At 55.5% G+C, this 14,210-nt stretch overlaps 1 protein-coding gene across 1 annotated transcript in view; it reads right to left on the minus strand.

Moving 5' to 3' along the window:
• Positions 1–8,744: 8,744 nt before the first annotated feature.
• Positions 8,745–14,210, minus strand: part of FGF18 (fibroblast growth factor 18) — a 45,311-nt gene continuing 39,845 nt past the window's right edge. Inside the window, exon 4 of the mRNA XM_006148350.2 lies at positions 8,745–9,711. Within this exon, the coding sequence (XP_006148412.1) occupies positions 9,445–9,711 (267 nt within the window). The 3' untranslated portion in view covers positions 8,745–9,444. The remainder of the gene's footprint in view (positions 9,712–14,210) is intronic.

Here is a 14,210-nt window from a genome sequence, read left to right on the forward strand (position 1 = left end):
TAATGGCCCCCTCCTCTGTGGGCTCTGCCCGGACTGTTTCTAATAGACCTGATCTCTTGGCTGGGATTCCCCCTGTCCCACAAAGCCACTCTTCCACCATCCTCTCCACCAACTTGACACATGCCAAACTAAAAACCAAAACAAAACCACACACACACACACACACACACACTTGCTGGCCGGGTCCCAGTGGTACAGATGGTAACACACTGAACTGCAGAGCTGGAAGCCCGTGGCTGACTGCGGGTTTGGATACCAAGTCGGCCCGAAATCATGCTGGGCACGTGCCAGAGTCCAAGATCTTGATGAGCTGGAGGGCTGGGGGAGCGGGCTGGAGGGGACAAGACTCTATGACAGTCGTCTCAGCCATGCACAGGAACATTTCCTCCCATGGGCTCTCTCTCATCAAGAAGAGAAGTAAGGTTTCTTAGAAATGTACAGGTCACCTTTAGAGAATGCTAGTTAGCTCACCGTTCTGAACCTGGAAAGTAAAGAGAAAGAAGCAGGCCTTGTCCTGTCTCTCTTGGGTGAGTTGTGCCTTGGAGTAACTGAGTAGCTGATGGAGGGAACGTTCTTATTTATGAAAGAATCCGAATCAATAAACAGGAAGGAAATGGTAGGATTTGGAGACGCCGTGTTGCCACCCTCCTGAAATAACATACGTAGAGCAAAGTGCCGCGGCCTCAGCACAGCTCACGCCTGGGGCCAGACCCTTCTCTGTGGCTAAGACGGTCCTGAACCCTGTAGGGTATACCGCTGCACCCGGGACCCCACCCATGAGAGGCCACTGGACCCTCCGCCTCCCAGCTGTGACAACCAAAGGGTCACCCACACTGCCAAACATCCCTACGGGACAAAATCACTACAGTCAAGGCCATGGTTCACAGTGGCTGCCCAAGCCAGCAGTGAAGGACGATGGGACCCAGAGTGCTGAGAAAGATTTGTCCCCACCACCACCATCCATCTCCATCCGGCCCCAAGTGCCCCCTGGAAACCCAAGGTGAGTTTCCCAGTGACACTCCTGACACACCTGTTTTTCCCCCGGGCCACTGCTGTGCTCACGGAGCAGCCCTCCTGTGCCCTCCCTCTGCTCCTCGGCCAGGACCTGCAGCTCCTGCTTCCTAGAAAGTCATCCCTTCCCCCTCACTCCCGCCGTCCTCACGCTTCGGTCCTGGCTTCAATGTGTCTCCCTCTGGGACTCTCCCCCCACACACGCTGTCTCTGCCCGTGGTGGCTCTTGTCACAGCACGTGGTCACTGTCTGTCTCTTAAACAAGGTTGTGGGGCAGAGGCTGTGCCGGGTTCGTCTTGCCTCTCCGAAGACCCAGTGGACAGCACGGGCTCAGAAACGCTGCCGGCAGGAAGCGGGGGGGAGGCAGACCCACCGCGCCGTGCATCCGCCTTTGCGGGAGCATCAGGGTGTGAGAGTTCACGTGTGTGCAGAGTGAGCGCGTGTGAATTCGCGGTGAGCATGGACATAGCCACGCAGGGGGCCAGCAAGTGGTATAGCAGTTACGTCACTGGATTCCCAGATGGTCGACCACAGTTCAAGTCCCAGATTCCAGAAGGAGAATGAAGGAGAAGAAGGGATTGTGGCATGGCCATCGCCTCTGGGGGCGATTTCTCATTCTCCCTCTCACTGCTTCTCTCTCTCTCATGGGAGTGTATGCACCCTAAGACAAAAACCTCAAAAATAATAATAATAAAATAAATAAACTTAGTCATGTGTGTGTGTCCCCAGTAAAATGAGTTACTCCTATCACCATTATTTCTCTTGCTATTACAAGGCCCTTCCTTACTAATGAGTGATTCCACAACAACATTTGGAGAATAAAAGAGACAAGGTCATAAAGAAACACTGTCAGTACTCCCACCATCCGACTGCTCGATACCCTGGATTCATTCTAGCCCGCCACAGACCAAATGGGAGGCACGGTTTACTCTTCCAGAACAGACCCATGTCTAGGCCAGGAGGGCAGGAGGCCTTCCCACGAATGCATGCCACAGTGACCCAGGGGGGTCCCCTACTGAGGTCGCCCCTGTGTTCCATGATCTGGAGTTTTCTACACCTAGGGCATGTCACAGTGAGATGCAGGCTGGGTGAGAGTGCATCTTTGTGTCCTAAAGTGGAGAAGGGACATCACGACAAGGAGGGTAGAAAGAGGAGCCGGCTGGCCATGGTGCATTGTGCAGTACACCCTTTTCAGAAAGAGCCCTCAGGAAAGTTCTCCTAAGATCCCTGAACCCATGTGCCTCTAGGATAGCCACAGCACGCTTTCAGGGCTGGGCTCTGCGTCCCAGGGAGGAACACGGCCCCAATGGCCGATAGTGCACAGCGAGGGTGGGAGCACGTGCAGGAGAGGTGCAGACCAGCGGACCTTTCGGTCTAGCCCCACAACGGCATCAGTACACCCTCGGAACATGTCGGAAATGCCAATCCTGGGTCTTGTCCTTGATCCACTGAAGCAAAACGTGGAGGGCGGGGCCCAGAACCCCTGTGTCTCCGAACCCTCCTGGGACTGGCGCACACTCAAGGGTGAGCGCCCCTGTGGCCTTCTCTTGCTTCTGCTGTTACCTCTTCTTCTGGTAGTTACACCTCATATGCCTTTGGGGAACCCCCCTCAACTTTTAGACTGACAATTGTGCAACTGGCTTGTCCCTCCCCCACCAGCACCAGGAACCGGTCGCTGACCCAGGCCTGGCTAGTTAAACCATTCTGTCCCCCCAAATCATAGTGACTGGTTCTAGAATAGGCAAGAGTTGATCTGATGGAAGTTAGTCCTGAGGCTTTTTTCTTTTTTTTTTTGCTATAGGGCATGTGTACTCACCAGAGAGACAAGGGTGGGATGAGGTGTGAGAAAACACCCCCCTGAAGGAGTGGCCACACCACAGTCCCTTCTCCCCCTTGGGGTTTTGGGCCCACACGCACACACATGTCCAGAGTTTTTTAAGTTGTCAGATGTGGGACTCAAACCACTCAGTCAGTCGTGTGGAATCTGGCCACCTTAACCACCATGCCACCAGCTGGCCTGGCCCTAGGACTTTTACTGAAGCCTCTGGGAAAGATGCTCTTTCTACTGAATTATGAATACAGTACGATGTACGCTGGGAGATCAGGGAAAGCCTTCCTGAGGGCAAAGCCAACCCAGCCGAGAGCAGAGGGAGGAGACTGGGCACCTGGACCAGCTTCGCCTGAAGCAAGATGCCTGTGCACTTTTCTGTCACCCAAGCCAAAAGATTTCCTTACTGACTGAGGTCAGTTTCCATATGTTTCTCTCGCTCGGAGCCAAGAGAATCCTGAATAACACAGAGACCGAAGTGGGGGTGCAGAGTGAAGAGGTAAGGACCCACACAACGGGGTAGACCCAGCTCTAAGTCCTGGCTTCACCACTTAATTACAGTGACTTTGAGCAAGTCACGTTGCCTCTCTGATCATCCATCCTCGTGTAAACAAGAGTAATAACTCCTTGGGGGCACGGACTATTTTGTAATGTAATAGTCATGGGGACCAGCAAATGGTGTAATGGTTATGTCACCGGACTTTCGTGTAGCCAATCACAGTTCAAGTCCCAGACCTGGCAGCTTAAAATTCACACCGGGCATGCGAACATGTGTATGTAAGAGGAGAATGGAGAAGGGATCGTGGGACAGCCACCCTACCCCCAGGGGCTGATTTCTCACTTTCTGTCTCTGCCTTTCTCTGTCTCTCCAGCAAACACACACACCTTATAGCAAAAATCTCTCTAAAAAAAAATGTCATGGAGAGGATTTGGGGAGTCTGGTGACTGAGCAGTTGACCTCCTTTTTCTGAGCCTCAGTTTTCTTGCTGATAATAAGCAGATAAAAACACACAACTCAGAGGCTCAAGATGAGACGTAAATGAGAGAAATGAGGAAAAGCCCACACAGAGCTGGTGTTGCTGCCCTGTGACAAGCCCTGGGTGGGGTGGGCAAATGAGACCTACCTCAGTGACAGTCTTTTTAAATTGGGCAGCACCTCGGGCACCCCAGAGGTGAACTTGGCCTGCAGCTGCAGAGCGGTCAGCCTGGGAAGCTGGAATATGGAAAGGGCGCTCCTTCCGTGGTAGAAGAGCTGGGCAGAAATTCTAGCAAGTGCTAATTAGGTCTGAGAAGCTGCGGAGGGAGGGGTGGGAATGCCTGATTAATTACTGGCCTGCTCTGGGGGCGGGGACACCGGGACTACTTGCCATCTTCCCTCCTCGCCAGAGCTGGAAACCTCAGCCAGGAAGCTGCGTGCTGAGGTAAGCCTGGGCGCCATCTCGTCCCCAGCTCTGCCGCCTGATGTTGGTAACAGACCCACGAGCTGGCTGTACCATGGGGGGCAGCCTCTGCGTCCTTAGCACCTAATTCACTATTGTTTCTTTGGAAGGCCCAAGCTTGTGGCTGGGGAGGGAGGGCTCTCCTTCTTTATAGGGCTCTTAGGCTCCAGCTGGGCAGTCAGCCATAGGGCACCCCCGCCATCTGCACTCAGCCTGGGGCTGTGCCCCCACACACCTGCCCAGCTCACCTGGCTGGTGGCAACACCCCCAGACCACAACTTCTCCCACTTGTCCCAAGACAAGAGAGCCCCTTTCCACCAGCCCCACTAGGGCCACTGAGCGTCTCTTGCTCTGAGCTTTGGAACTCATTCTCCGTCCACCCCAGTGAAGTCAGGGCAGGAGAGAGACCGTGGGCAAGTGAGACATAAGAACGAGGAGACCTAGGCCCATGGGACGAGGGGCTGATCGGATTCTTCTATGGACTTAGCTTCCATAGAAGAGACTGACGGACACCCTAACGTCAGTCTCCCCAGGTTTTTGTGCCTATCAGATGATCACAGTAATCGCAAAGACCCCTCTGCCCAGGAACCGGGCACCAGGAACAGCTGTGTGTACTGCTGAGATGGGAGACAGCCCGTGTCAAGTGGAGGCGGGGGAGTGGCCGCGAAGGGGAAGACTCTGGATCTAAACAAAGCCCCAGGATTGGGGAGGCAGAGACAGCACCCTTGTCCCCAAACCCACTTCTGTCCCAGATTCAGGGCGGCCCTACCGTGGTAGCCTGCTTGTCTCCTGAAATACCAGGGTGAGGGTTGGTCTTCGCACACCTCGGGCACTCGTACACATGGCACCATTGCGGCACTAGGAGACAGGGGAAAGGCCCCGGCCCAAGAGACCTCACAGCCATGCCCTCTGCTGCTTTGGATCAGAGAAGCCAATTCAGAATGATGCTGAAAGGGACCTGACCAGTCACCGGGAGGGCCGTCCTGACCCCTGAAGCACTGAAGGAGGCCAGCTCCCCTCCTTCGGTCCCCTCTTACTATGCTGGTCGCCGCTGTTGCTGTGGACTGGCCATCTGATGGGCTCTGTCACTAACCCTCTGTGTGGCCTGGAGTAAGCACGCCCCTTCTCTGGGTCTGGGTTGAAGGGAGATGGTGAGAGAGGAGTGAGAGGACAGAGCCTGCCTGGTTCCTTCCCGCTCTCACCGGGGGAAACCACCCGTACCTCGCTCTGTCCTCTCAGACATTACGTTGGCCCTGCAAGATGTGAGATCTCTGCTCCTGAGAAAGATATGAACTGCCCAAGGTCACACAGTCGGCCAAGTGGCCACTCCAAAAGCAGACACAGAGGGCCATGGGGCCTAGATCTCTGCACCCTCCGTGACAAGGTCTTCTGAGGATGGCCCAAAAGGTCAGAGAAGGGCTGTCACCAGGGAGTGTGGTCTATATTCCCTCCTCCCCCTGGTGGGTGGGAAGGTAATAGACACTGAATCAGAGAGTCAGGGTTTGCGGGAGGAGGGACTAGAACCCCGGACAGATGCCAAGGGTTCCAAGCTTCCAGACTTAGGTCAAACCACAGATCTAGAAACAGAAAAGCCCAGGTTCAAATGCCAGTTCTTCTATGGATTAGCTGTGTGACATCGAACAAGTGACTCCCCCTCTCTGAGCCTGCTCTGTGAAGTGGAGCTAAAACTGCCTGACCCACTGCCTGGCTGGGCGGACCAGCACACTCATGCCTGGCGCACAGTAGGTGCTCCCAAAGCGGTGGCTGCTGCTATGAGGCTCCCCACCCAGCTGGATGATGGGGACGCTCCCTGGCCTCCTCCTGCGAGGCAGCGTTCCGACGAAGACTTCATCCGTGGCTGGGAAACCTTCCCACCGGCCGCTGCGCTTATCATTAACATATTTCTCATAACTCAAGACATGTCCAGAGGCGCTGTCTAGAAGCAACAGCAGCTGGACCCACGTCTTCCAACATCAAGGACTCTAAAGAGACCAGAAGGGAAATAGCCACTGGCCCTGCTGGCCCCGCTGCCCCCGGGATGCAGCGAAGGCGAGGACTTGGATGTACGAGGTGTGAGCCTATGGCTGACGCTGGAAGCCTGAGCCACGCAGGGTGGAGGCCAGGCAGAGCTCGCAGTGGGGGTGCAGCATGGGGTCCTGTGAGAGCCCAGGTTACCGCAGTGCAGGCCCTGGCCGGGAACTGCCTGGCCTGCTCCACACAGTAGCCAGAGTCCCTCTCAAGAACAAGGCTGGGGCTGCCCTCCTCATTCCCAGTAAAAGCTCGTCACTGCCGGCCTCTGAGTCTTCCCCCGGCCCGTCTGCTCTGTGCCAGCCCCACCAGCGCCTCTTTATTCCACGGCGGTCTCCTGCTTAGCTCTCTCTGTTCCCTCTGCCTGGCAAGCTCTTTCCCCCGGTGTTTACATGGGTCCTCCCTCAGTCCCTCAGGTCCTGCTCAAAAACCACCTGCCGGAGGTCCTCACTGATCACCCTCTCTAATAGCAGCCCGGTACCCTCTGTCCCTCTGTCCCCGCGGTTTCGTTTTTCCTTATTTACGTCTGACAGGACGTCTCGCACCTACGTGGTTTATCATGGGTCTTCCCCAGTGCGATAGAAGCTCCAGGAGGCCGGGCTTCCACTCCAGAGCAGCGCCTGGCAGAATAAACGCCGCGCTATTGATGGGATCGCTGAATGGACGTACGATTGAGCCCTGGCCTCACCGCTGTCTAGCTAGACTGCTTCGGGCAGGTGGCTCACTGCTCTGAAAGGGGGTCATCTCATCGGGTGTCATTTCAGTTGAAGAGTAAGGGAGTGCCCGGGGCGGGCAGCTCTGGAGCCAGTGGACGCAGCCGGCTCCCCTGGATTACGACCAGGGGCTCAGGTGGTGGCGACCACACTGCGAGGCCGTGGGAAGTCGGCGATCTCCCAAATGTCGGTACACTCACCTGTCAGACGTGGACAGCAGTGTGCCCGTCCCCCGCACAGGGCTGTTGGGTGGGTGCCAGGCAGAACCACACCTGGTGGAGCAGCACAGGGCCAGCAGTGCCCAGGCTGCGGCCTGAGGGTCCGGATTTGCATCGGAGTGCCACCATTTTCTCAGTCTGTGAGCTTGGAGGGGGTTGACATTTCTGAGCCTGTTTCGATTGTGAATTCTAACTCGTCTACCGTGACGAACTGCCCACCAGAGGTACCCTGAGGATATGAGATCGCACACCTAAGGGGCATCGCAAGGCTCTAAGGAAACGTGCTGTCACGGGGGAGGGTGAGCCACGGCGTGTGTGAGAGGGCTCAGGGATAGAGAGACACCCTCTTAGTGCAGAGGGAGGACACAGCCAAGCCCTGCTCACCTCCAGCTCTGAGCAGCCTCGCAGAGGGAGTGCACAGCTAACCCTTGTCCCAGCTGGGAGCCTGCAGAGAAGGTACCCACGCCTACTGTCCCCTCTCTTGCCCTGTCCTTCCTTAGGGCCTCAGGGGGACCTCTTAGCCAGTCCTGGAAGGGGGAGTTTTCCAGGGAGGCCAGTGACAGCAGTAAGACCCCAAGGAGGCCCTACAGGAATTCAGTTTGCCCAAGGAAGAGGCTCAGATAGGAAGCCAGGCAGAGGGCAGAGATCAGAAAGTCTCCCTCCCTCCTCACACACACACACAGCCCCATCCAGGGCAGGGGACTCAGGAACCTAGGACCTCCTATAAACCCTACACTAGCCTGGCTTTCCTCCACATCGTGGGCAGACCCTAGAAAAGAAGAACTTGACAAATGGGTTCCTAGAATTTAATGCCGGACACCTGAAGCTCCGGCCCTTGAAACTCTGCAAGAAGCTGCCAAACCAGCCAGCACCCTCCCACCGTCTCCCCTGCTCAGCCTGTGCCTGGCAAAACTCTATGCGGGATCAATGCCACAGGGCATGACGTTTTTGTCTCTTTTGTCCTTTGATGGATTTTCAGTACCGACAAGAGTGTCTGGCACTTGGTAAGTGCTTAATAAATATATATGGAATGGGCGAATCCATCAATAAATCAGTTAACGAAGCAATGAATGAGTGGAAGTGAGGTTCCCTGTGGGCTGAGCAGCTTTACCTCCTGTGTTCTTTGCTAAATCCCCAGAGCCCTGGCACACGGGAGGAGCTGAGGAACTGCATGGTGAACGAAGGACTGAGGCAGACTCGGAAAACAATCCCTCTGAAGGCAAGGCTTTCCACCTGCTCTAAGGCCACCTTCCCAGCTCGCTCTAGAACAGCACCTGTTGCTCGAGGGTGTTGAACGAATCCATGAATGAATGAGCAAAGCCCCAGCTCCCAGGGTCAAGACCACAGATGGAGACAAATGAAACCCAAAGGTGCCACCCTGCCCGAGCCCAGCCCAGCCACCACTCGCCTCCAGGTGTTTTAAATAATTTGTCAGTTGTTTTTAATTGTTGAGGCAGTAATACTTGGTTCATGAAACTGCAATATACAGAGAGGTGAAATAAATAGCTTATATATATATAATATATATAATATAGCTGGTTTTAAAATAGTCCCTTCTCATTGGTGTGCTAGGTCACGTGCGTCGTGGAAGGTCGGTAGCAGCACCCTCCAGAACTGTGAGCCAGGCAGGGTCGCCGTGATTGGACGAGGCGTCTGTCGTCAGAAGGTCGAGGCGCGGAGAATTCCCAGGAGCACGCCTTCCCTGCGCGGTGTCTCGGGACAGCTTGCAGCGGACAATAAATAAATGACTGCAAACCAGAGAGCGATTTTTGTTGGAGTTCAGGGTAGGGACAGGAGGTTGGGAAGGTGGGGATGTTTGTTAGGGCGCTGGGCACTACTTTGTTTTCTTCTTTCTTCTTTTTTTTTCCACTTTCAGTACCTTTGGGAAAAAGGGCTTTGGTTTCTCGGAATGTCAGTTTCCTCATTCACGTCCTCCTCTGGGGAGGAGCCTAGAGTTGTCTGTTTCTAGAGAGACAAGCACCTGTGGGTTGACAACAGGCCCTCTGCGGGAGTCTTTAATCATGGGGGGGCTTCAAGTCAACAATAAAATCCTTATTGTCCCTCCCCCCCCGAGAGTTTTGGTTCAGTTTTTGTCTTCTTTTAAACACAATGTACAAAAATAGAGCTTCTTCCTTATTTTTCATGTAAAAATATTCCTCTGATGCAGTTCTCTAGGGGTGAGTGTGGGCCAGGGCGGCCTGCAGGGCCTAGCCGGGGTGAGTGGGGCGGATTCGCCGGGACCTCTTGGTCACTGTGGTGTACTTGAAGGGCTTCTGCAGCTCCGCCTGCCCCTTGGGGTAGCGCTTCATGAAGTGCACATCCTGCTGGTTCTCCCGGGTCTTGGGCCCCTTCCGCGGCCGCCCCTTCTTGGTGAAGCCCACGTACCAGCCAGAGTACTTGGCCGACATCAGGGCTGTGTAGTTGTTCTCCAGAACCTTCTCAATGAACACACACTCCTTGCTGGTGCCATCAGGCTACAGGGGAGAGAGGAGGGGTGCAGACAAAAAAAAAAAAGATCTGATGAAACTTGTTTTTTATCCAGTTTTTTGCCATAGGGCACTTATGCTGACCGGAGAGAGACAGAGAGGGAAAGTGAGAAATCAGCCCCCAGGGGGATGTCCACATCTCAGTCTTTTCTCCTCTGGTCTTCCCTGGAGATTTCGGGCACTCATGCACCCATGCCTGTCAAGCCGCTGGCTCTGAGACTTGAACCATGGTTGGCTATGTGGGAACCCAGCACTTAACCACTACACCACCTGCTGGCCCCTGCAATGAAACTTTTACAGCATGGTGAGGAAGACTTTACTGAAGATCCTCGTGACAGGAACGGGGACCACCACAATGGGAGTGTGCAGTTGGGGAGAGAGGCTGGGCTCGACTCCAACTCCGAATACAGCACAGAGTGGGAATGCCAGCCAAGGAGCAGGGCTCAGTGGATGGAAAATTAGTGAGAGAAATATCAGGGATGGGGAATCCTAGCTGACCCAACCCAATAGGATCCTTGCTGAAGGCAGGCTGGGGTGATCAGACATCACCTGGGGGGTGGTGGGGGGACAAGAGTTATCAGGTCAGTAGGGCGGTCAGATATGGACGATGGGGTGGGGTCAGTCCTTACTAAACTGACTTAGCAGGGTTCTTGTTAAAGCTGGATTTTACAAGGATGCCCGAAGATGGGCCTAGAGGAAGGCTCAGGAACCTGACTAAAGTTTGACCAAGCAAAGACTTCGTCAGGAGGCCATGGAAAGGGGAATGGCGGGTGTGAGGGGCAGAGCTCTGTGGAGAGGGCATGCACAGGTGGCCATGGCTGGAGCAGCACAGCCGAGAGGCCTAACCTACACTCTTCACTTCCTGCATCTGCGGGCTGGACTGTTATTGGGCCCTTCGGTTTCCCTCACCCTCTAACCTGGTATCATTCTGCTGTCACTCAGGAACTGGCTCTTTCCCCATTCTCCACCTGCATGCCAAGGGTCTACACCTTATCCCCACAAAAGACCCAGACCTAGCCAATCAAAACATGATTTCCCCTTAAGAGACCCCAGTGATTGGTTCACAGGTGGCCATGAGCCCCAGCCCATCCAATCAGAGTGTTTCTCGAGACCTCTGTGTAAGTAACCCACTAAGACACAGGCAGGTTTAAACTCGAAGAGTTTGTGAAGCTGAAGTTTAGGCAGCCTGCCTACCACCATGAGGGGAAATCCCATCTGACAGCAAAGCCAGCACAGAGGGGTCAAAGCCCAGAGCAAGAGAACAGGAGAAACCAAGTCCTGGCCACAGCCTCTGGGATCTGTCCAGCTGCTTCTGAAGCTCGAGTGCCCTCCCTGGTATGCAGGCTAGCACCATCTCATCTCCTTTAAGCCAACTGATACGGTGCTGTCACGTGCAACAGAAATGAGTGTGAACGGGTCTGCACACTTGACAGCGACCTAACAGCAGCCCCAGTCCACTGTGATATAATTAAACGTGGACAAATCACACTTCATGCGAGATGTGGCACATTTTAATATTCAGTATAAAGTGAGGTAGGGACCTTCCAAAACAGGAGATTTAGCATGGCCAACCTCCAGAGCACATGCCTTGGGTTGGGATCTCGGGGTCTCGAGCAGAAGTGGGAACTGCCTCGGAAGATGAGGTACGCCGGACCATGGGCACGTCTGGGAGTCGGAGGCAGAATGAACTGCGTGGCGCCCCCGTGTGACCTCAGATTCCTCACCTACCAAGTAAGAAGGATGACTGTGCATCACAGGGATGCGATGAGGACTGATGCTCCTAAGTGAGTCTGAGGCACACAGGAACTTGCTAGGTTACTTTTGAAGAGCAGGTGTTTCTGACAGGGCTGGCCCGCTTCCCTTAGATCTGACCTGGACGGAAGGCGCAGGTGGGGCAGGGTTTTGAGGCTCCTCCCAAGACGGCCACAATGCTCCCTGACAGGGAGAGTGGGAAACACAAAGTTGGAAGGCCTGAATTAGCAGCACTAGAGTTTCCAACTAACATCTCCAAATTTAGGCTGGGCCCACTCCTCGTTACGGATGGATGCCCAGCCAAGTTGGAAGCCCAGCGGTCTGGCTGTGTGTGGAGACAGAGGTGTGAGTTCCAGCCTTTTGTTTGAAGTGGAAAACGGGCTGGAGCTTCCAGGAACGCTCACCTTTGAGCAGAGGGCAAGCTTGGCCCTGCAGACAAAGTGCTGAACTTTGCAGAAAGGGCCAGGCAGGGTAAGAAAACACTCTCGGGAGGATGAGATCTTTCGAGGAGTCTGCAGAGCAGATGGGGCAGGTCTGGGAGACAGACAGGGGACCCAGAGGACAGTGTGGGTGGGGCAAGCAGCGGGAGACCAGTGAGGGAAGCCAGGGCAAACGCAGGACAGGTAGAAGGAAGTGTTCCCTGGGCTCTGGGTCCCCATGGAAAACTGTGGAAGCTGCCTATCCAACTTGAACCCAGGTTCTCTACCTGGTCCGCACAGAACCCACAGAGCAAACTGAGCAAAGGCTAATCTATGCTGCTTCCCTGCTCTCAAGTACCAGCCACAGCCTGGAAAACGGCTTTCATCCCTCAAAACTCAGCTCTTTTATCGTCTCCTCTGGGAGGCCATCCCGGGTACAAGTGGATCAGGAGCTAACAGCGGCCACACCCGGGCTTGACTCTGGCTCTGCTCCTGGCTAGCTCTATGGTCCTGCTTGTCACCTGCAGAGACTCAAAAGACACCTGTGCTCAGGCCCCACCCCCACAAGCTCTGACTCAGCTGTTTGGGTCCTGCAGAAGCATCAATACTTAGACAATATGCAAGGATCCCAACACAGACCCTTGGTGACAGCAGAATCTGATCACCTTCCCCATCACCACCGCCAGCCTCCTCCTTCCCAGATGGGAGTCCTATCCTTCTATTTGAACTGAAGACTGAATTCTGATGACGCTATCCGGCCCCTACATCCAGTCTTACCTGAAACCAGAACTACCCTTTGAGTTTTTTTTGAAGCTCTGTAAGTTCAAATTTCCCCTTTGCACTTTCAGCATTTCGAGCTGGGTTTCAGTCGCTTGCTCCCAAAGCTGCCCTAACAAAGAAGTGCCGGTAGGCAGGGCGCACCTCCTCTGGAAGGGTCTCTGCTCTCTGTGCCCCTGGGGCTTGTCAGGGATCACACGGGCAGGGGCACATGAGACAAAACCTGGGTTGAGTCTCCAGAGGAGGGAACGCCCAGCATATGATGCTAGACACCCATCAACTATTTATGGGACGGAGGGAAGCAGCACCTCCAGGACCAGATGGATGTGGGTGCCAGGGCAATGGCAGGGAGCTTGCTGGGCTCAGGAACAGGGCCTGGGACATGCTTGGGAGGATGGAGCGGAAGGAGGAACGAGAGCCAAGGCCTGGAGCATCCAAAAGGCCCCGTGGAGAGGTCAATGTGTGCAGATCAGCAGCCATGGCCAGAGCTGAGCAAGGGTGGCACCCAGTCAGGATGTCCCAAGGAAGTGCCCTGTGAGTCACTCCAGAGGAGCCAGGGGTCCCACAGGTGGAGCGGCTCATGGGCCTTTGAAGGGGAAGGGAATGAACACAGCCAGTGCCTACTAAGTGTAGCACTATCCTTCCCATTTCAGAGAAGAGGACGCCGAGGCCCAGCGAGGTGAGGTCGAGCACCTTGTCTCTCGGCCTGAGGGGCTAGCTCTGGCTGTCCATGAAGGGCCACCCACAGGAAGAAAGACCCCTGTTTCTCTTCCTCCGGCCCCTGTAGGCCCAGGCCTGGTGCACAGATTGTGCAGGGCGGGGTCCTGGCTGGGCCCTCACTAGCCATCTGGCTGGGAATGCAGGCACAGACAGTGACGCCCAGGTCAGCAGACAGCCACCAAGAAGGGACCATAGTGTCCTGGTGGGCTGGCCGCCTGAGTCTGGACAGGATGAGCCAGGACTCAAGGCAGCCCCAACAGAGAGAAGGACCTGGACAAGGCTGGCCCCATCCAGGGACGGGCCCATAGGGCCAGAGACATGAGGAATGGGGGGACATTCAGTGTCCCACCAAGGAGTGTAGCCTTCCTCCACTAGGTGGGGAGGACCAGGGGTGGTGCGCCGCAGGGCCCCTATCCTACTGGGCTTTAAAAGCTGAGGGAGGACATTGGAAAGGCCTGGGGTAAGGGCTGAGGCTGGGAAACCCCAGGGGAGGCAGGGAGGAGGCTGGGGCGGCCATTTCTGGGCCATGCGAGGCCAGAGTAGAGGCAGTGGCAGGGGGACACCCTCCACCAAGGAGGCTAAGCTCAGGCCCAGGGCTCTGGGCGCCCGGGACGGCAGCCAGAGAGCCAAAGGATTCCAGCCAGGAGCCAGGAGTGAGGGCAGCTGGGCCAGGTGAGGCGCAGTCAGGACAGGTGGACCCGGGAGGGCGGGGCGGCGCTGAGCCCCAGGCTAGCCCAGAAGGGAGCAGACTGCTGGGGGTGCGGGGCTGCACCACGGCGGGAAGGCGGGAAGGCGGGGCGGCGGGCGGCCGCTCCCCCT

Source organism: Tupaia chinensis, unplaced genomic scaffold (genome assembly GCF_000334495.1).
Source record: "Tupaia chinensis unplaced genomic scaffold, TupChi_1.0 Scaffold000234_1, whole genome shotgun sequence".
Taxonomy (NCBI): Eukaryota; Metazoa; Chordata; class Mammalia; order Scandentia; family Tupaiidae; genus Tupaia; species Tupaia belangeri.